Here is a 22,995-nt window from a genome sequence, read left to right on the forward strand (position 1 = left end):
TGTGCTAATTCGTACTTGCTTTGATGAATGCTAAAACTATATTAAGGGAAAAACATGGTTGTATGAAGTCATTGTTGTTTTGGACTGAAAATCCAGCAAAATAATATGTATTTAAATCATATCACAGCATCTTGAGGAAATCTGATAATGATCTCATGGGCATTCTCAGAATGTCCTCTGAACTCAGTTGCACAGATGCATCCTTTAGAGATTAAAAGATGCCACATTAGTTCCACAATAATACAATGGACTGATCTTTTGAAGGAGCCATTGCCAAGGCCAGAACATGACTAGAAGTATGCCATATGGTCCTTCAAGTCTGTTCTGCTATTTGACATAATTATGGAAAATCTTCAACCCTGTCTTCCTTCTGATCCCTACAGCCCTTGATTGCCTGCACTTAAAATACCCATCAAGAGGCCTTAATGTGATGACAAAGTATGCAGAATCATCTAGGACATATACTTTTTAAAAAAAAACATGAAATTTGTTGTTCCACTGTACTGTTGCCTCAAAACAACAAATTTCACAACATGTTAGTGATAATAAACCCGATTCCAAATCTAATTGTGAAAACACAAAATTACGCACCATTAAAAGAAGTGTCTTATACAATTTCATTTAGAGCACCTATTACTGCTTTCAGATAGAAGGGGTTCATCTGTAGAAAACTGAGCTGGAGAAGTGATACTCTACCAACCCAAGCTGAATAAATTTCTATCTAATTATTCATTCACAAGTACACGTTACACCTAACCCATACTGGTGCAGATTTATTCCATATTTAACTCCTATTGACCCTTTGACCATTCTGACCTGACCTATATCATCTCTACACTTTGTCCTAATACCTATAAGCCATGAACATAACTGCTGTTGATGGTGACCTGTATTGGAGCAGAAGAAGGTTCTTGATCCAGCTCCCCCATTTAATAAGGTCATGGTTGATCTCCTGCCTTATTACCATTTTCTTGCAGAAGTCTCTATTTCTCAGTTCCTCAAGTGTTAGGGGGATATCGATCTCAGTAATGAATTGATGACTAAGCTTCCCCAACTCTCAGCTTAGAGCATTCTGAACATTTACCACCCTCTGGGTATAACAAATATTCTCATCTCCATCCCTTATGGCATGCCCCACATTCTTAGGGATCATGGTTCCTAAATTCCTTATCTGGGGGCGAGGGGAGGAATATGCTCCTTGCATCCAACCTATTCAAGCCTGAAGAATGTTGTATATTTTAATGAGATCTCCTTTCATTGTGTTCCAGAGAAAGCGCCTAGTCTGCTCAATCTCTTTGAATGCATCCTGTACTGAGTATGGATGAGGCTTCACTCTCTCTAGGGCAGGGCTTCCCATCTTCATTTATGCCATGAGCCCCTACCATTAACTGAGGGGTCCGTGGATCCCAGGTTGGGAACCCCTACTCTAAGGGAAGTATATCCTCTTTCAGGTGAGATCTCCAGAACTACACAGTATTCCAGGTGTGGTCTCATCAAAGCAAGACATCTTTACCTGTGTACTTAAATCCTCCCATATTCTGTGCAAAGACACCATGAAACCTTTGCACACTAACATGACCCCATCTGTCAATGTTTGAAAAGTATCTTCACTTTCCATTTTGTGAAAACTATGCTGACTACAGGTTATTTTATCATGTACATCCAAGTACCCTGAAATCACATCCTTAACAATCAGCTCCAACATCTTCCCAACCACTGAAGTCAAGCTAACTGGCCTATCCTTTCTTCTGCCTCCCTCACTTCTTGAAGACTGGAGTGACATTTGCAACTTTTCCTGTCCCCCAGAACCATTCCAGAATCTAGTAATGCTTGAAGGATCATTACTAATGCCTCCATAATCTTCAGTTACCTCTTTCAGAACCCTGTGGTGTAGTTAATTTGGTCCAAGTGACTTATCTACCTTCAGACTTTTTAGTTTCCCAAGTACCTTCTCTCTAGTAATAGCAACTTCTGCCCCCGACACTCTGGCATACTGCTAATGTCTTCCATAGTGATGACAGATACAAAATACTTATTCAGTTAATCCTCTATTTCCTTGTCCATTACCACCTGTCCAGTGGTCCATGATCTACTTTTGCCTCTCTTGTACTCTTTATATATCTGAAAAACTTCTGGTATCCTCTTTGATAGTGTTGGCTATCTTACCTTCATATTGCATCTTTTCCCCATTGTGGCTTTTTTAGTCAGCTTCAGTTGGTTTTTAGAATTTTCCGAATTCTTTAACTTCTCACATATTTTTGCTCTTTTACTTTTATGATGGCTTAGTTTTCCCTTGTCAGCCACAGTTGCATCATCCTGCCTTTAGAAAACGACTTCTTCTTTGGGATGCATCTGTCCTGCACCTTCCAAATTACTCCCAGAAACTCCAGGCATTGTCCCTCTGCCAATATCCCTGCTAGCGTCCCCTTCCAATCAACTTTAACTAGCTCCTCTGTCACGCCTCAGTAATTCTCCTGACTCCAATGTAATATTGATACATCTGACTTTAGCTTCTCTTTCTCAAATTACAGGGTGAATTCTATCATATTATGATCACTGTCTCCTAAAGGTTCCTTTACCTTAAGCTCACTAATCAAATCCGGTCCATTACAAAACACCCAATCCAGAATAGCAGATCCTGTAAGTGGACTCAACCACAAGCTGCGCTTAAAAAAAAAATCTTGTAGGCATTCTACAAAATCTCTCTCTTGGGATCCAGCACCAACCTGATTTTCCCAATTTACCTGCATATTGAAATCATCCATGACTATCATAACATTGCCCTTTTGACATGTATTTTCTATCTCCCATTGTAATTTGTAGTCCACATCCTGGCTACTGTCAGAGCCCTGTACGTAATTCCATCAGGGTTACTTTTTTTTAAACACTTGCAGTTTCTTAACTCTCCCCACAATGATTCTATATTTTCCGATCTTATGTCACCTCTTTCTAAGGATTTGATTCCACTTTTTACCAACAGAGCCACTCCAGTCCCTCTGCCTATCTGTTTGTCCTTTCAATACAATGTGTATCCTTGATGTAATGCTCCCAACTATAATCTTCTTTCAGTCACGACTTAGCAATACCCACAATGTCATACCTGCCAATCTCTAACTGTGCTACGAGATCATCTACTTTATTCTGTATGCTGTGTGCATTCAAATATAACACTTTCAGTCCTGTCTTCATCACCATTTTCAATTTTGAACTCCTTTTACACTGCTACTCATGTCACTGATTGCAATTTTGCCCCATCACCTGCCTGTCCCTTCTTGACAGTCTCACTACAACTGTTTCTGCTTATACATCAACAGTTCTATCACTTCGGTTCCCATCCCCTTGCCAAAACCTTCACCAACAGCTGTAGCAAATCCACCCTCAAGGACGTTGGTCCACCTTGGGTTCAGATGTAACCCGTCCCTTTCGTACAGGTTATACCTTTCCCAGAAGAGATCCCAATGATCCAGAAATCTAAAACCCTGCCTCCTGTACAAGTTTTTCAACCATGCATTCATTCATCTGCCAAATCATCCTATCCTAACCCTCACTGATACATGGCACAGGCAGCAATCCAGAGATTGCTACCCTGGAGGTCTTGCTTTTCAGTTTTCTACCCAGTTCCCTGAATTGTCTCTTCAGCACCTCCCCACTTTTCCTTCCTATGTCATTGGTGCCATTATGTACCAAGACTTCTGGCTGCTCTTCCTCCCCCTTTTAGAATGCAGTGGACACGATCCGAAACATCCCTGACCCTGGCACCTGGGAGGCAACATACCATCCGTTGACTTTATCATCTCCATAGAACCTCGTGTCCGTTCCTCTATGGAATCCTTTATCATTACTGCAGTCCTCTTCTCCATCCTTCCCTTCTGAGCCTCAGTGCCAGAGAACCGGTCGCTGTGGCTCCCCGCAGTAGGTCATCCCCTTCAATAGTATCCAAAACGGTATACATATTATTGAGGGGAATGGCCGCAGGGGTACTCTGTACTGGCTGTCCTTTTCCCTTCCCTCTCCTGACAGTCACCTATTTTCTTGCCTCCTGCTACTTAGGGATGATTACCTTCTTGTATCACCTCCTCATTTTCCCATATGAGCGGAAGGTCACTGAGCTGCAGCTCCATTTCCTTAACACGTTCTCTGAAGGACTGCAGCTCAATGCACCTGGTGCAAATGTGGTTATCCGGGAGGCTGGAGGTCTCCCCGAATTCCCACATCTCACACAAAGAACACAACACAGCCTCTGGAGCTATCCTCACTGCTCTAACTATGTACTAAAGGATGAATAATAAAGAATGAAGAAGCAATTTACTGGCCCACTCATACAATGGCCGATTTGCTTGGCCCTGCCTTATTTTTATGTGACCTTGCTAATGAATTGTGACTGTGCCACCAAAAGAAGTCAAAATTCTGCAAAGGCTCCTTTTTAAAAAAATATCTTGCTTCCCGACCTGCATGAGGCTTCCTGTGCAACTGAGAAAAAGCCTACAATGGAACTGGCTGAGTTTACAACCTTCTACAGCCTGTAGCAATACTGTGCATTGAAGTCTCTATATCAGGCCATGTGCAACCAGTCAGTATGCTTTCCACCACTCATCTATGGAAATTTGCAAGTGTTTGGTGACATAGCAAATGTCCTCAAACTCCTAATTAAGTACAGAGCCTTAGAATCAATTCCAAAGCCAACAGGTAAGATAATCTATTGGTATCCAACTTCATTATCACTTTCAGATAAGGAATGAATTAATACACTCGATTAAGCACCATTGCAATAGGCATAAGGAACACTAAAGGCAAAGAAGGTGTTCTGTATGGATGAAAGCATCGTCACTTGAGTTACTCAGAGGCACCACATCGAACTGTTGAGGGATTACACATGAGCCAGGTGCTGAGAGAGTTGACACAAATGAAAACATCATTTGACCTTGTCTTCCAATTTATATCTAGATCTATATGCCCATGTCAGTATTGTTAGAATGGTCACAATGCAATGCACTTCTTATGGTAAGTGTTTCATCACAGTGCAGTTATAGTAAATGGGTGGATTGAGAGCCAACACAGCAGCCCACATTGAAGTACCACACTGTGCTGTAGATTATCGATAGAAGTAGAATTATATCCCATCATAATAAAGGAGTGAATCAAGAGCAATGAAGGAATAAATGCTGGGATTGCAATACCCACATTTAAAAAATAATAAACAGAATTCTTAAACAATCACAAAAGGTAAGCACCTTCGCATGAAATGTGTGTACATACCTACTGTATTTGTACATTCTGTTCTAGGAGTTTCAATATATTTCTGTATATGCAAAGGAATGTTGCTGCTGCAGTTGCTCCCTCTAATGGCTTGGTCTGAGAACTAAAATTTTTGACATTGATTGCTGTATTATGGAAAGAATGGTATTTAAAGGCCCAAAGAAAATGTTTCACCACCTCAAGGCATTTCACGGTTTCTCTGTCATTTTACCCAAGTCAGTCCCCAAAGAGGCATGATGTCCACAAGTCCTCAGGTCTGCTGGAGGCCCATCCTGGGGTTGCTGGCCTGTCTGTTTGGGTGGGTGACAGGGAGGTAAGGGGCTTGTTTTGCTGTTATTGTTGTTTGTACTGTTCTGCTGAACATTATGGTCATGCTTTTTGGTTTCAGAATGTGTGGCAACATTTGTGGGCTGCCCCCAAAGCATCCTTTTGTTGGTGGTTAATGTAAACAAAATATTTCACTGTATGTTTCAATGTACATGTGATAAATAAATGATCTTGAAATCGGAAATGGATATTCTGCCTTGTTGCTCTTAACTATAAATTCTCTTTCTACAGTCAGGGCTGACGAGCAAAACATATTTGGCTCAGATTTCTGGAGGTTTTCTCTATCCAAAGTCTACTTGCAAACTGGCTGTTATTTTTTAAAAAAAAACTTGAACTAATAGGTTTGGTTCACATGCAATAAATGAAACTGGACAGTGAATTTTGGGTAGGACATCTCTGTACGTGAATTGGTCAATTCTATTAAATCCAAAAACTTGGTTAAATATATTACTTCTAAATTCCAACTTCATCAGCACAGACTCACTGGAAGTATTTCCCAGTAATAGTTCTTGTATTGTTTATGATGTCCTCTTTCAAATAATCCACTACTGATACTTAATGAAAATCCCTGATGCAATTTACCGTAACTTGGCTACGTAGCTGTTTGTTTTTGTCTTTGCTGTCATCAATGAACCACTGAATGTATTGTTTTTTTTGTGAGTGCAAGTATTCAATCATGCACAATCAAACACAGTGTAGGTGTTTTAATTTAAATTCTCCATTTTATTCATTTATTTTAAAAGTCTTAGTAGTAGCATCTGTTATTTTAAGATATATTATCATATTCTTTGGAAACAAACTCTTCAAGTGTTGATTCCTCTCCCCATTGTGCAATATCATGCAAAATTACTTGGTAACATAAAAAGTGCACTCTGATTTTTTTTAATGTATCACAGCTGACAAAATAAGTTTTAGTAAAGCATCATGCATGCTTGAGGTTCTGTGCTGCAGAGCACGACAAGGAAATTAAAAGAATTTAAGAAACATTAAACAGATTCAGGAGTTGTTACAAAGATAAGCCACAGTCCTACAAAAACAACAGTTTGATGATTTGGATTTATCACTTTGGATTTAGATGATGGAAACAGATCTGCCGAGAAAGGCTTAGTATTTTGATATGAATCAATTTGCAGCTCATGCAGTGAAACTGCTAATAACCTTATAATCACAGAAAATGTATGAGTTCATGGCTAATCTGTACCTCAACTCCATCTAAGTTCTTGGTTCTATATACTTTACTCGCTTTAGCTTAATAAAAATCAATTTTAATTGATAAGTTCAGCTTTTTAGAGAAGCAAGGTAACTTCTGGGGTTGTGTGAAGAAGTGCTTTATTTTTTTAAATATAAATTTAAACTCCCTTACCAGAGGAGATAGTTTTCTAGATCCCTTATAAATTTAAGTACCTTTTAATTGGATCACCATTTGCAAAAAATATAAGTCTAATTTGAAGTTGTGATACAATGCACTATTAAAAGATTTTTAAAAATAGAGAATATATGCAACAGAACAGGGAATTCAATCCAATAAGAACATGCTGGCAAAATTGCTACCCATTTTTCCTCATCTAGATCTATTAGTGCATCTGTCATTTCCTTTCTCGGTCACGTGCTTGTCCAGGCACCTCTTAAATGCATCCACTGTATAATATTCACCTCGACTACTCTCTTCAGGTAAAAGTTCCACATCATCACCACACTTGTGTAATGAAATTTCTTCTAAATTCCCCAATGGAATCTTGGGCACCCATCCAATAACAATGTCCTTTGTTACATTCTGCCACTCTCATCTCATGTAGAAGCATTTTGTCAAAACCTGTAAGATCACCTTTCAGTCTCTTTTTCTCAAGAGAAGTGGTCCAGTCTGTTCACTAAGTTTATTCAGTTGTTTCAGAGTCATGAGATCATAAAGCATGATGCACTGAAGGACCTATATCTATGTTGGCACCAACTGTCATACTCAGCTACACTCAAGCCAGTTACCTGCATAAGGTCCATAGCCTTCCATGGCTAAATCGTCAAGCACAGCCACAGCATACTAGGGACTTCAGAGACTACTTTTAAGCCATAATTAAAATCGGTCACAGTTGGAAATTCCATGTGTCAATACTGCTGTTGTTCCTTAACTGAATAAAACATAGAAAGAGATGGTTTTGCTTGAACGCTACATAGATTTACCAGGATATGTAGACATATGGAAGTTCTGCAAAGGTGAAGTAGCTAACCCTAAAGTATTGAAGTAAGTACTTGCATCTTGTGGTCAGATGTGATCATTGTGAAGAATTGTACTGAGGGACAGAGTAAATGTAAAAATCTGAATGTGCTAATTAGACTAGGAAATTGTGAAAATGTGTGGAGTAAGGACTCGCTGGGTTCCACAGCTACAACAGAACTGATGAAGATCATAGATACAAGTGATTGCAGATGATGTAATAAGGAGGGAGAAACAATCTACTGGAGAACACAGGCATCAGAACTGCAGTCTCATCCCTCTATGTCCACAGATGCTGCCTGACCCACTGAGTTCCAACAGTAGTTTGATTTTTGATAGAGGTTGGAGATGATACAGCAAGTAGTCACCCTAGAATCTTCTAGGAAAGCTACTGTAATATAAAAGGATCATTATATTAGCTTAATCATTGTTATACTATAAATAGAATACAGTTTGATTAACTGGTTTGTGGTTAATGTCACACAACAATATGGTTAAGATCACTTTCTTCTGCAGAATTATATTCCAGGCGCCTCATGTCTATTTTATTTAATTCAATAGTGTTCTCAGGTATCCTAGTTATTCCTTGTGTATCAGAAATCTTTACTTCCCTCCTTATTGCAGTTTCTCTAGATTCCTGCCTCCAGGTGCTAGCATCACCATAGAGGGACTACTGCTTTCCAGCAAGGAACCAGACGAAAGCTGACTGGGATGGGATGATGAAAGAGACAGGCCACTGTTAAGAATTCCCTCCTCCTGTGAAGGGCTATTGACCCCTCTGTTGAATGGGATTTCTCCACCCTGGCTTCTACATAGGCATTGGTGAGCAGAGGCATGTTCCTTTACCAAATCAGCAAATCCTGTCCTTATAGCTGACTGTACTTTTTCTCCAAGGCTTTCAAATCCTATTTGTAGACCTTCTTGCACTTTAGAACTCATGTCAGATAAAGCGGCACTGAGGGCTGTCTGAAGTGCTGCCCCAATGCAGCTCAGACCCTGTGTGGAAGCTGTCTGAGATGACACTGACTCTCTGCTGGACTGCAATGCACTCAGATGATGGTCTAGTACACTGTGGACATCAGACATGGAAGTATTCAGACCTGACTTGATCTTTTCCATCCCACAGACCACATCATTCATTACAGTAGCTAATGAGGTCACGAGACTCTGCAGGTAGCACTGATGTTCCACCACCCTCCGTTTGAAAGCAGGTTCGCTGAGCTCCAAGTTTAATAGCTCGTCAATTTGGGGCTCTGGCTGAACAGCTATCAGAGGCCTCTTCAGGTCACCTTTGGCCAAGGGAGAATGGGGATCCTCTATACTTGGAGAGTGTCCCTGTACCGAGGGCTTGCAATGCAGCTCTGGTTCACAGCTTGATCTCATTGTGCATGCATTTACAATTTTTGAGGCAACGCTGCTCTCGAATATGGGCGGCTTGGTTGGTTCACTTTTCACTGTTGAGAGAACATAAAAACATACAGTCAGCATGATGGAAACAACCAGATATGTCTGTAGAATTACCCCACAACATACAGGAGTGGGTCAATTCTGTCTTGGAGCCTGAAGCTTCTTACAGGCAGCACATCCTGTTCAAGAGATGCACCCTGTCCATCCTGTAATAGATAACAACTAACAATGCAATTTCCCATGTGCATAAGAGACAACACCTCAGTTTTCTATGCTATAGAGCAGTTGTTCCCAAACTGGGTGACATCATCCCCCCCCCCCCCCGCCGGGGGAGGTGGCAGTTTCTAAGGGGGGGCAATAAAGGTAAGGGGGTAATGGGGGGGATTCTCGGTAGCAAGGGGCCATTTGATGGATTACAGGCTTAATTTAAGAAATGAATTATTTCTAATAAGCATTTGATTGCTAGTGCCTCATAAATGATTAGGATGATCATGTGATCACCTCATCCCTTGCTAACCTACCGTTCTCTTATTCTTTACTCGAAGTGTGTTATAGCTGTTGGAAAGCAATGTGACACTTTTGTAGTTGTTCTTCTGTATCAAGAGAAATCTGAACTGAAGAAATTATGTTATTTATGGGCACAGCCCTGTTCACTGTTGATTCCCATATTCTAATCATGTGGTGATGCACTTCCTGTGAATTAGGGTATGAAGTTCAATGGGGTTAAGTTCAGAACCTGCCCCTTTTTGTATGCTCTTTCTTTTCCCTGTACCCCAGGACCCAACTGAAGTATCACTGCTCCACTTTATGTCCCTTCAGACAGAGAGTCAGGTTTTGCCTGAGCTATGATGATGTCATAACTTTCTCCTTTATTGATCATAGCACTTGCTGGACTTAAACAAAATGTGATTGACTGTTGTCAACACACACACAAAATGCTAGAGGAACTCAACAAGTCAGGCAACATATATGAAAAGGAATAAACAGTTGACGTTTCAGGCAGAGGCTCTTCATCAAGATGGGAAAGGAAGGGAGAAGTGGACAGAATGAAAATGTGGAGGAAGGGGAAGGAGGACAAGCTAGGTGACAGGTGAAATTAGATGGGTGGGAAAGCTAAAGGGCTAGAGAAGTAGTAATCTGAGAGGAGAGTGGACCATGGTGGAAAGGGAAGGAGCAGCAGCAGTGGGGGCAATGATAGGCAGGTGAGGAGAAGGGATAAGAGGCCAGAGTGGGGAATAGAAGAAGAGGGAAGGGGGAGGGGAAAAGAAAAAATATTACCGGAAGGAGAAATCAATGCTTAGGTTGGGGGTTACCTAGGCATAAGATAAGATGTTGCTCCTCCACTGGACAGTGGCCTCATCATAGCAGAAGAGGAAACCATGGATCCATATGTCGGAATGGGAATGGAGAAAGGAATTAAAATGGTTGGCCACCAGGAAGTTCCACTTTTGGCAGATGAAGCGGAGCTGCTTGACAAAGTGATCCTCTAGTCTACATCGCGTCTCACCAATGTAGAGGAGGCTGCATCGGGAGGAGCAGATAAAATAGATGATCCTAAAAGATTCGCAGGTGAAGTGTTGCCTCACCTGGAAGGGCTGTTTGGGGACCTGAATGGAGATGAGGGAGGTATAGCATTTCTCTCACTTGCAGGGATACGTGCCAGGAGGGAGATTAGTGGGGAGGGATGAATGGACAAGGGAATCATGGAGGAAGCGACCTGCAGAAAGTGGAGAGTTTGGGAAGTAAGGATGTATCTAGTGGTAAGATACCACTGAAGCTGGCAGAACTCGCGGAGAATGCTGTGTTGGATGCAGAGGCCAATGAGGTGGTAGGTGAGGACAAAAGGAACTCTTCCCGCCACCTTAACAGGGATAGATGAGATGAATGCGGATGTCCGGGATATGGAGGAGATGCGGGTGAGAGCATCAATGTTGGAGGAAGGGAAACCCCATTCTTCGAAGAAAGAGGACATCTCTGACGTCCTGGAAAGGAGAGACTCATCCTGGGAATAGACGTGATGGAGACAAAGGAACTGAGATAAGAACAGCTGCAGAGAATGATGTGTTGGATGCAGAGGCTCATGGGGTGGTAGGTTATTGACTGTTGTCATTAATCCTTAAAGAGAATGACAGAAGCAAACCAAATGAAAAAGTGTACCGTATAGTGTGGAGTATCTGAAATATGGATTTATACCAGCACTAAGCAACCAACAGCAGCCAATGTGTCTGTTGTATGAAAAGACTTTTTTTCCAAATAAAGCAATGAAACCATCCAGACTCCTTGAACATTTGAACAGAATACACTCTGATAAAGCAAACAAGAACTTGCCTTATTTTCAGTCATTTTGTGAAAACTTTCAGAAACGTAAAACACTTCAAAACATATTTGCCAGCGCTTCTCAACAAAACAGTGATGGCCTGTGTGCTTCATACAATATTTCAATGCTCATCCATCACTAAATCTCGAAAGCCCCATACAATTGGAGAAGAATTGATTCTGCCAACAGTAAGGGAGGTTCTGAGTGCAGTTTTACAGTGGAGCACAGTTTCACGGCAGTTGCCTAACTTCTTTCAAAGTAACGAAACAGACTGTAAATTACTGAACGTGGGGATCTGAGACTCCTGAGTGACATTCAGTCTGATGTTGAGAAGCTGATCTCACTGCACCAAGCCCACCCATCTCATTGAGAGGTGAAAAGCAATGAAGTAGTGAATAGTTGGGCTACTAATGTATGCTCTAAAATTGTGGATGAAAATTGTTTTTATGTAATTAAACAAAGAAATAATTTTATTTGGAACTTTAAATAGATTTGAATACTTTTGTCATTATTTGTCACTGCTTTGAATTTGCAGTTCCTATTTTCTTTCACTGTGTATTGTAAATCAAAATTCTTTATAGTTTTTATGTAATGGCCGGATAGGGAGAAGGGGCACTGGGGATGTGGTCTGGGACCCTCTGCTATTGAAGTTCAATAGGATACTTAAAAGAAAGCTATTCCCTTTAAATCAACAACAAGACGGACAAACAGAGGAAGTGTGTCGTTTACTAACCCAGACCAAAGGCTAGCCCTTGCGCTCTCTCCTTTATCTCAGGTTTGGCGATTTCCTGCCTATTTATAAATTACTGTAAATAGACAGGGAATCTGAAACATTTTTTTTTAAAAAACCTGTTAAGTATTCTGAAGCAGGGAGAATCATGTACTGAAGTTAGCTTGATAACCTTCCTGCAAATGGTTATTAGAAGCAATATAAAAGTATCCTTAGATAAAGCACATGATTCACAATTATTATGTTGACATTACAAGGCACTCCCCTAAATTATGACAGTCTACACTATCCAGTGTGTAGAGGTTGAAGCATTTATCAATAAACAGGTACTCACTGTGAACAGTTTGGACACCTGATTCTAAAATACTGTGGGCTGGATTTTTCTGCCACTGGAAAAAGAACAGAAGTTTTATATACATGAAGAATCAAGATTTTTAATGAGTCTCCTCTAATAAATCTTACGATGAATCTATCATTCGTTCATACATTTTACCTCAAAAACTAGCACTGAGGTTGCCTCTGCAAATATTGGCAAGTTTATTGTCATATGTACAAATACATGTATGGACTGGTGCAACATAAAACTGTCATCAGCATCACAGGCTCATAGCATCATAGAAACAGAATTCGCAAGAAAAACATATTGTATACAATTTTTACCATAAAGAAAACAATTAGAATTTTTAAGAAGTGATCAAAGTGGTCATGGTGTTGTGAAACTGCAGTGATGAGGGGTTTGCTGGTTGGTCCAAGAACTGAATGGTTGAAGGGGAAGTAGTTGTATTTGAACTGGTTGTGTGGGAGCTCAGGCTCCTACCTCCTGCCTGGTGGTAGCTGTGGAAAGATGGCACAGCCCACGTGGTGTGGATTATTGATGATAGGTGTTGCCTTCTGGAGGCAGCACTTCCTGTAGGTGCTACCAATGGTGGGAAGTGATGTGCCCTGGCCAGGATGTATTGGGCAGAGTCCACTACTCTTTGCAGCTTCTCACGCTCCTGTGCATTCAACTTGCTGTATTAGACCACGATGTAACCAGTCAGGATATTTTCAACAGTACATACCTGCAGAAATTTGTTTGAGTGTTCAGTGACAAGTCCAACATCATTAACAAAAATACAACAATAATGGGGCCCAGTATGAAAGTGAAAAGCAAGACTGAAACATTTATAGCCATGTTCAGTCGGAAGTCCACAGTTTCCTCCTAAAATCTCCAACCTCACAGAAGCCAACTGTCAGCCGATTTAATTCGCTTCATGTACAGCTAGAAATGGCTGAGTACACTGACTGTGGTTATGAGTTATTGTACTGACTAGTATCAGACAGACTGTGGCTCCACTCTGGCTCTTCCAGTATAGTTACAACATTGGCATCTAAACAGCAACTGGAAAATCGTCCAATATATCCAGCTCACAAAAAGTAGGGCAAATCCAATCCATCTTATTACCAACAGTTTACTCCTAATCAACTACACAATCAAAACATCAACAAAGCACAGAATTTCTTTCTAGGAGTCTAAAATTTAAAGTTATTACAGGTGACACCCTGTAAGGATAATAGAAATTAGCCTTTCAGAATTCTTATGTCACTACCAAATATGTGAGATAGAGAATATTTTATGAGACAAAGTAAATAAATAAACATGATTTCTTTTTAAACTAATTTCCTGATGTATGCACGGATGACACATTATCATATTTCAGAAAGTTGCAATACATATCGTTTTCTAGGAATATAACCTCCATAATGCAGAGGTTGCCTATATATTACACAATATATAGGACCTGGAGAGGCAATATATGCCCTCTTGTCTCCATGTGAAAAAAAGATTCTGAATATCTATACTCTGCCTCTCATGATTTTTTATACCTCTATTAGACACCTTCACTCCTGGGAAAACAAATACATCCCATACAACTCTGCCTAAAACTAAAGTCTTCCAACCCAGGTGAATTCTGACATGTCTCCTCTCACATTTTCCTATAATATGGCAATTAGAAATGCATACGATACTCCAAGTGTGGCTTAACAAGTGTTTTGTATGGTTGCAACATAACTTTCCAACATTTATATTCCAGGCCCTGACAAGGCAAGCATGTCATATACCTTCTTCACCATCCTATTGACCCAGTATGCCAATTTCATAGAAACATAGAAAACCTACAGCTCAATACAGGCCCTTCAGCCCACAAAGCTGTGCTGAACATGTCCCTTCCTTAGAAATTACTTAGGGTTACCCACAGTCCTCTATTTTTCTAAGCTCCATGTACCTATTCAGGAGTCTCTTAAAATACCCTATTGTATCTGCCTCAGGGAACTATCGCTTTGAATCCAAAGGTGTCTTTGTTTATCACATTCCCTAGTGCCTTACATTTACTGTACATGTTCCACACCTACTGGTCTTAACAAAATGCAATTCTTCACACTTGTTGGGATTAAATTCCATCTGCCAATGCTCTGCCCAGTTCTACATCTGATCTATTCTGTGGCCTTGCACAATGTTTTTCCACTATCCACAACTCCAACAACTTTCATGTCATTCAAAAACTTACTAATCATGCCTTTAAAAACACAAACACGAGAAAATCTGCAGATGCTGAAAATTCAAGCAACACACACACAAAATGCTGGAGGAACGCAGCAGGCCAGGCAGCATCTATAGGAAGAGGTACAGTTGACATTTCCGGCCGAGACCCTTCGTCAGGACTAACTGAAAGAACAGCTAGTAAGAGATTTGAATGTGGGAGGGGGAGGGGGAGAACCAAAATGATAGGAGAAGACAGGAGGGGGAGGGACAAAGCCAAGAGCTGGGAAGTTGATTGGCAGTTCTCCTTCTCCATTTCTTCCAACGCCTTCCGTCCCATGATACTCCCCCTTCTCCAGCTGGTGTGATATACTGTATCTGGTGCTCCCGGTGTGGCCTTCTATATATTGGTGAGACCCGATGCAGATTAGGAGACCGCTTCGCTGAACACCTACACTCTGTCTGCCAGAGGAAGCAGGATCTCCCAGTGGCTACACATTTTAATTCCATGTGCCATTCTCATTCCGATATGTCAATCCACAGCCTCCTCTACTGTTGAGATGAAGCCACACTAAGGTTGGACGAACAACACCTTATATTCCATCTGGGTAGCCTCCAACCTGATGGCATGAACATTGATTTCTCTAACTTCCATTAACGCCCCTCCTCCCCTTCTTATCCCATCCCCAATTTATTATTTATTATTTTTTTTTTCTCTTTCCCTCTCACAATAACTCCTTGCCTGTTCTCCATCTTCCTCTGGTGCTCCCCTCCCCCTTTCTTTCTTCCAAGGCCTTCCATCCCATGACACTCCCCCTTCTCCAGCCCTGTATCCCTTTTGCCAATCACCTGTCCAGCTCTTGGCTCCATCCCTCCCCCTCCTGTCTTCTCCTATCATTTCGCGTCTCCCCCTCCCCCTCTCAAACCTCTTACTATCTCTTTTTCCATTAGTCCTGACAAAGGGTCTCGAGCTAAAACGTTGACTATGCTTCTTCCTAATCATGCCTTCGTTGAAAACCACTTTTTTTTAATAATACCTTTTATAAGATTTGTACTTTTTAAACAAACCCATGTATTTTTCACACTCACCAGCTAAACTAACGGTTTATCACCTTTCTCATTTTTCACTGGCTAGGTATTAGCACATTACACATGTGATGTCAGTGTTTTAATTTTGTAGCTTATTAATTAATTCATTCCTATCTAAGGAAATTCTTTTATCCTATCATGAAAAGTGATAGATTTTTCAGAAGTGTCACCTTACACCCTTTATCATTAATTCCTCTCCGAGCACTGTTTCTCAGCTCTTGATTTAGTTTGCTTAGTATTTTTATGTTTGTCTGTACTCTAAAATAAACTGAAATCTTGGAATTAAGACAGCTCTCCATCTTGACTCCTGGAAGAACACCAAAGATCAGAAATTAAACAGGGATCCAACACCTCCTAAATTCATGTCCAAGTTGTCAATACACAATCACAAAATACAAGAGTCCCAGCACTGATCCAAGTAGCACACCAGTGGTCGCAAAGGTCCAATCAAAAGTCAGTGTATCTACTTCCTTATAAGTTTAAGGAGATTCTGCATGTATTTGAACACTCTGACAAACGTGTACTGTGGAAAGTCTTCTGACTGGTCGTATCACCATCTGGTATGGTATGACCAAACCTGTGCTGTACCGGGCAGGAAGATCTCAGACAGCCTCGCGCTGCTGAGGGACACCATCGCCTACGTGCAGGACAGGGGGGAGAACGCCTGCCTGGTCAGCTTGGACCAGGAGAAAGCCTTCGACAGAATATCGCACACGTACATGGCGGATGTGTTCTCCAAAATGGGATTTGGGGAGGGAATCCGGAATTGGATTAGACTGCTCTACACAGACATCCGTAGTGCAGTCCAGGTCAACGGGTGGGAAACAGACAGCTTCCCCATCAGGTCTGGAGTCAGGCAGGGCTGTCCCCTCTCCCCTGTCTTGTTTGTCTGCTGCATAGAACCCTTTGCGGAAGCCATCAGGAGGGGTGAGGGCATAAGAGGGGTGACGCTGCCAGGCAGTGGAGGGACCCAAGTGAAAACCTCCCTGTACATGGACGACGTCACCGTCTTCTGCTCTGATCCGAGTCAGTTCGCAGGTTGATTGGCATCTGCGAACAGTTCGAGCTAGCGTCGGGGGCCAGGATCAACCGCACGAAGAACGAAGCCATGCTCTTCGGCAACTGGCCCGACCGATCCAGTGTCCCCTTCACCATCAGGTCTGACCACGTGAGGGTGTTGAGGATCTGGTTCGGAGGGGCTGAGGTGTGCAACAAGAACTGGCAGGAGCGGACTGCCAAGGTGAAACAGAAACTAGGTCTGTGGGGAGGGCGCTCCCTGTCGATAATGGGCAAGAACCTGGTCATTAGGTGTGAGGTGCTCTCAGGGCTGCTGTACTTGGCGCAGGTCTGGCCCGTCCCCCGCTCCTACAGCTCGGAAATCACCCGAGCTGTCTTCAGGTTCGTCTGGGGATCCAAGATGGAGCGGGTGAGACGGACCGTCATGCACAAGTCCCTGGACAACGGGGTCAAGAATGTCCCCAATGTCGCCCTCACCCTGATGGCCAGCTTCGTATGTGGCTGCATCAGGTTGTGTGTAGAACCCAGGTATGAGGGCACCAAGTACCACTATGTGCCCAGGTTTTACCTGTTGCCCTGGCTACGAAGGATGGGTCTGGCCCCACTCCTGCACAACGCCCCAGTCAGCTGGTCGTTGCCGGCATACCTGTCCAACGTAGCAAAGTTCTTCCAGGAGAATGCCTTTGACCACAGGGCCATCAGGCAGTGGATGGCACGTAATGTCCTGCAGGCACTGCAGGAGAAGGACGTGATGGACACAGTGGGGTGGTTCCCTGAGCAGACCGTCCAGTTCATCTGGCAAAATGCCTCATTGCCAGATCTCACCAACAGGCACCAAGACCTCGCCTGGCTGGCAGTGAGAGGGGCCCTCCCTGTCAGAGCCCTCCTGTACACCCGGAACGTCGTCTCCACACCCCATTGCCCACGGGAGGACTGCAGTGAGGAGGAGTCTGTGACCCACCTCTTTGCACACTGCCAGTTCGCAAAGAGGGTGTGGAGGAGAATGGACGGGCTAGTGTCACGTTTTATCCCCAGCAGCTGCGTAACAGAGGACTCTCTGATCTACGGGCTGTTCCCGAGGACGCACACGGAGACCAACATCCGGTGCTGCTGGCAGATCATCAACTCGGTGAAAGACGCTCTTTGGTCGGCCCGAAACTTGATGATCTACCAGCACATGGAGATGTCCGTGGGAGAATGCTGCCGACTGGCACATTCTCGGCTGCAGGAGTATGTGCTGAGGGACGCACTGAAACTCGGTGCAGCCACCGCAAGGGCCCGGTGGGGAAGGACCACAGTATAGGTTTCTCCACCCGTGGGAGGGGTCGGGGGTCGGGGGCGGGGAGTATACCCCTCAACAATGATATGGTAAGCTGAACTACTGGAGTGCCACGTGGATGGTTATAAATACGGATATGTACTGACTATAATGGAAACGTATGTAAAGGATGGAAAGTTATTGAATGGTTTATTGTATATATTTATTTTTGAATAAAGTATATTTTGAAATATAAAAAAAAATTCCATTGCACTGGGCGGTGAAAGGGCCCCTCCCAGTCAGAGCCCTCCTGTACGCCCGGAACGTCGTCTCCGCACCCCGCTGCCCACGGGAGGACTGCAGTGAGGAGGAGTCTGTGACCCACCTCTTCACACACTGTCAGTTCGCAGAGAGGGTGTGGAGGAGGATGGACAGGCTAGTGCCACGTTTCATCCCAGCAGATGCGTAACACAGGACTCTCTGATCTACCAGCTGTTCCTGGGGACGCACATGGAGACCAACATCCGGTGCTGCTGGCAGATCATCAACTCGGTGAAAGACGCTCTTTGGTCGGCCCGAAACTTGATGATCTACCAGCACATGGAGATGTCCGTGGGAGAATGCTGCCGACTGGCACATTCTCGGCTGCAGGAGTATGTGCTGAGGGACGCACTGAAACCTGGTGCAGCCAACGCAAGGGCCCGGTGGGGAAGGACACGGTTTAGGTTTCCTCACCCGCGGGTGTGGGAGGGGTCGGGGGCAGGGAGTTTACCCCTCAACAATGGTGTGGGAAGGTGAAACAACACAGCACCACATGGGTGGCCGTAAGTATGGATATGTACTGACTATAATGAAAACGTATGTAAAGGATGGAAAGTTATTGAATGATTTATTTATATAATTTTATTTTTGAATAAAGTATATTTTGAAGTAAAAACAAACTCCACTGCACAGGAGTACAAGAGGATACAGAGAGTGGTGGACTCAGCTGGTTCCATCACAGGTTCAGCTCTTCTCACCATTCAGAATGAGGAAACATTTCAGAAAGGCAACATTCAGCAGTAAGGACTCCCACAACCCAGGCAACACCCTCTTCTTGCTGCTTCAATTAGGTAGGAATCAAAATCAGATTTATTATCACTGAGTTCAGTGACATGAAATTTGTTGTTTTGCAGCAGTAGTAGTACCGTGCAAAGACATAAAATTACTAACAAAAAGGAATAACAGGAATAAAAGAACAGAAGCCTGAAGACCTGCACCTCAGTTCGAGAACAGCTTCTTCCCCACTGCCGTTATGTTCTTGAACTGTCTTGTAAAACTCCAAGATTACCTTGGACCATTTCTTAATAAGATGATTTCTTATTTCTCTCCCCCAACTTACAAGGATGTCATTATGTTTTTTCATGTAATTTACATGAATTAAATTTTATATTCATTTATGTGTTATTTTTGTAATGTGCTGCATAAAGCTAATTCTGATGACAAGTACACCTATGAGAATAAACTTGAACTTGAAAGCATCCTTCCACCACTATCCTCTCACCATCCAGCTTATCGCCAGGATAATCTTGGATCAAATTTGCCAGCTTACTTTGCCACGTGTGTTGACTTCTGGATGAGTGTGCTATGTGGGACTTTGTCAAATGTTTTGTCAAAAGTACATGGATAATGTCTACCACCATTCCTTCATCAATCTTCCTAGTTACCTCCTCAAAGAAACTCATTCATATTAGTGAGGCAGGATTTCTTCCATACAAAGCCATCCTGACCACCCACAATCAGTCCTTGCCTTTACAATGTACAGAAATCCTATTCTTTAGGATTTTCTCTAATAATTCCCCTATCACTGAGGCGGGGCTCACTATAATGGTTTCACCAATAGGCAAAGGGTAGAGGAACATTGAGGAAATATATTCTAGATAAAAGAAATCTGGAAGCTAAAAGAAAAATCTACACATCCATAAATGATAAAAGCTGAAAGCATATGCCAGTATAGGAGCTTCAGGGATGAAAGCTGAAAAGGAAATAATGACATCAAGGAAGCAAAGAGATATGAAAGTAAGGTCACCGAAAACCTTAAGTTTATTTTATAAAAACATCAAAATTGAACAACAAATAATAGAGGATCCTGTTACAGCTTACACTGAATTCCAAGTGTTCAGGTAGAAGACATACTGTATATATTTCTAATTCAACAGTTTGTGTTTGACTTCACTGGAAAACACTGATGTAGCCATTGATATTAATGAAGAATATGAAATTTTGGAATTAATGAACCAACATGGAATATTAAAGAGTCCCACTTTAAGTAGATGATCATCAAGCTATATTATATTTCAGACAGTTAATGGAAGTATGGGGGGGAACGGCATAGATGCCATTACATTCCAAGTTTTTTGGCTACATTATGGTGGCAGAAGACTGGAATACAGCAAAAGTAGTATTTATTTAAACAAGGAAAGGATTGTGCAGCTAGAGGCCAATCACAACATCAGCAGTCAAAAATTATTGGAACAATTTCCGGGAGATGGCATAAGACATTGGTTAATCAATCACATTCATGCGGAATGGCCAGCTGACTAACCTGACTGAATTTTCTTTGAAAGTGTTAACAAGAAATATCTGTGAAGGGAGCACACTTCCCGTAAATCATTTGGCAAGTTCACCAATGGGAAGCTGATCAAGAAATTAAAAGTCATTTATTCAAAAATGGTCTCATTGGAATAAACCAAAAGGGAATGATTATTACTGTTTGTGATAATAGGGCTATGTGCAGTGGGGTTCCTTGTTTCTCAAGATATGAAAATAACTTACCCTAAAAGTAGAAGCAATGATTAAGAAATTTGACAAATATATCAAAATTGTCAGTAGTTTTGAGGAATCAAGTTCTGGGCTTCATATATCACTAGACATAAAAATGGTTAATGGATTTCGTTATGGAAAAGTGTCAGATAATGCATTTGGAGAGGACAAATCAGTAGACAATATGTGTTCAAAGATAGGATAACAACAAGTGTAGTGAAACAAAGGTATTTGTAGCAGAGAAGTAGGCAGTGGGAATCAGAAAGCATATGCGATATTTGCCACAGCATAGAATATGAGAGGGAGATCTTATTAGATCTATACAAAACATTAGGATAAGCAACAGTGTTACACTCCCTCAATACTGCAAAAATACCTCAGCCTACATAGTATGTTAAAAGGGAAATAAACCTACAACTTTGAAATCTGAAGCTATAAATCTAATAACTATCTGGAGTGGAGACTGGATCTGTCCTCAATCGAGACCTGTTAGCTTGTTTCACAATCCTGTATATTTACCTCATCCTGAAATAGGCATATCGATGCTTTAACACTAGATTTAACACTGATTCAGAAGGCTAGTTCAGAGTGTCCAGCTTATTGTTGTGTGATTGCTTTCACATGTTGACTGCAGCAAGAATGGATTGTAGGTTTTGTCCCATAAAGGGACATTAATAAACCAACTGAATTTAAAACAATCTGATTGCTACTATCCTTGAAAGTGACATTTTTTACTTCCAGATGGTTTGTTTTCAAAAAACTGAAGCAGCTGAATAAAATATGAACAATCATTAAGTCTGGTTCTGGCCTTAGACAATGGTCAAACCCATCAAGAACAGTGAACATCTCAGTATCATGACATTCAGAAACATCCATAAACTAAGGAACAACTTATATTTCCTAAAACACATAATAAAATCTATAATCAATTAAAAACAATTAAGTACATTCAATTGATTCAGAAAGATACAAGTTACCTGAAAAACGGGTCCCTTGTATCCATACTTCTCTATTGAAAGGAATGCACTAAACTAACATGGATTAAGCAGGCAGATTGAAGCACAAACAGTAACAATGCAATAAGCTTACACTCTAAATCTAGACTCTATAAGGATTTTAACATTGAAGCACTGTGGGCCATATCCCAGCAAAGAGTAACTGATGAAGTTGGGAATCGTTTGTGTGCATAAAATATGGAAATTGGCACCTTCCAGAAGTTCCAAAAACGTTCATCCCAGAAAATCAAAAGATTCAAATCTTGCAATCTCATTAGCCCAGTATGCAATGCTCCCTTAGAATCTCAGCTACTAACGTGAAGGCTAGGCAACATCTTGTTTTATCATATAATGTTTGGATACCAGAATCAATCTGAGTTAATACTTTAGTAATACAAGGAGTGATTGACCTCCTCATCCTGCATTTTTCTTGAGCACTTATAATTTGTAATGTGGCACTTACCGTAAACTTCTTCACTCCTTGTAGACCAGAGAATTTCTGATAGGATATATCAGCTTTTACTTTCCCAGCATCAAGGTCACCTGTATATATCTGTTTGATACCAGCACTATTTATTAAGGGTATACATTCATCACATGGGCATTTGGTAACAAATATCATGGTTTTCTCATCTTCTTTAATATCCTGACATCTGCAAAAGAAACACATAGAACAATTACTAATAAATACAAGAGAGATCCTGCAGACGCTGGAAGTCTTGTGCAACTAACACACACACACACACAAAAGTGCTGGAGGAACTCAGCAGGTCAAGCAGATCTAGGGAGAGGAATAAACTGATGCTGTTTCGGGCCAAGACCCTTTATCAGGATGGAAAGGAAGGGGGAAGAAGCCAGAATAAGGAGGGGAGAGGTGAAGAAGGACCAGATGACAGGTGATAAGCTTAACCAGGTGAGGAAGAAATGGTTAGGTGGAGAAGGGGAAAATGAAGCAAGAATCTGGGAGGTGATAGGTGGGAAGAGATAAATGGCTGCAGAAGCAGGGATCTGATAGAGGAGGACTATGGACTATGGAAGAATAGGAAGGAAGAGGGGCACCAGAGGAA

The 22,995-nt window shown here is 41.8% G+C and overlaps 1 protein-coding gene across 7 annotated transcripts in view; it reads right to left on the minus strand.

Annotated features, from left to right (window-relative positions):
* Positions 1-6,289: 6,289 nt before the first annotated feature.
* cdadc1 (cytidine and dCMP deaminase domain containing 1) overlaps positions 6,290-22,995 on the minus strand; it is a 53,306-nt gene continuing 36,600 nt past the window's right edge. For all 7 annotated transcript variants that reach the window (XM_072260779.1, XM_072260784.1, XM_072260778.1 and 4 more), the window contains 3 exons: positions 22,392-22,581; positions 12,581-12,635; positions 6,290-9,246 (listed from right to left, as the gene is read on the minus strand). In XM_072260779.1, coding sequence (XP_072116880.1) covers positions 8,408-9,246; positions 12,581-12,635; positions 22,392-22,581 — 1,084 coding nt within the window. In that variant the 3' untranslated portion in view covers positions 6,290-8,407. The remainder of the gene's footprint in view (positions 9,247-12,580; positions 12,636-22,391; positions 22,582-22,995) is intronic.

This window comes from Mobula birostris, chromosome 6, assembly GCF_030028105.1.
Source record: "Mobula birostris isolate sMobBir1 chromosome 6, sMobBir1.hap1, whole genome shotgun sequence".
Lineage (NCBI taxonomy): Eukaryota > Metazoa > Chordata > Chondrichthyes > Myliobatiformes > Myliobatidae > Mobula > Mobula birostris.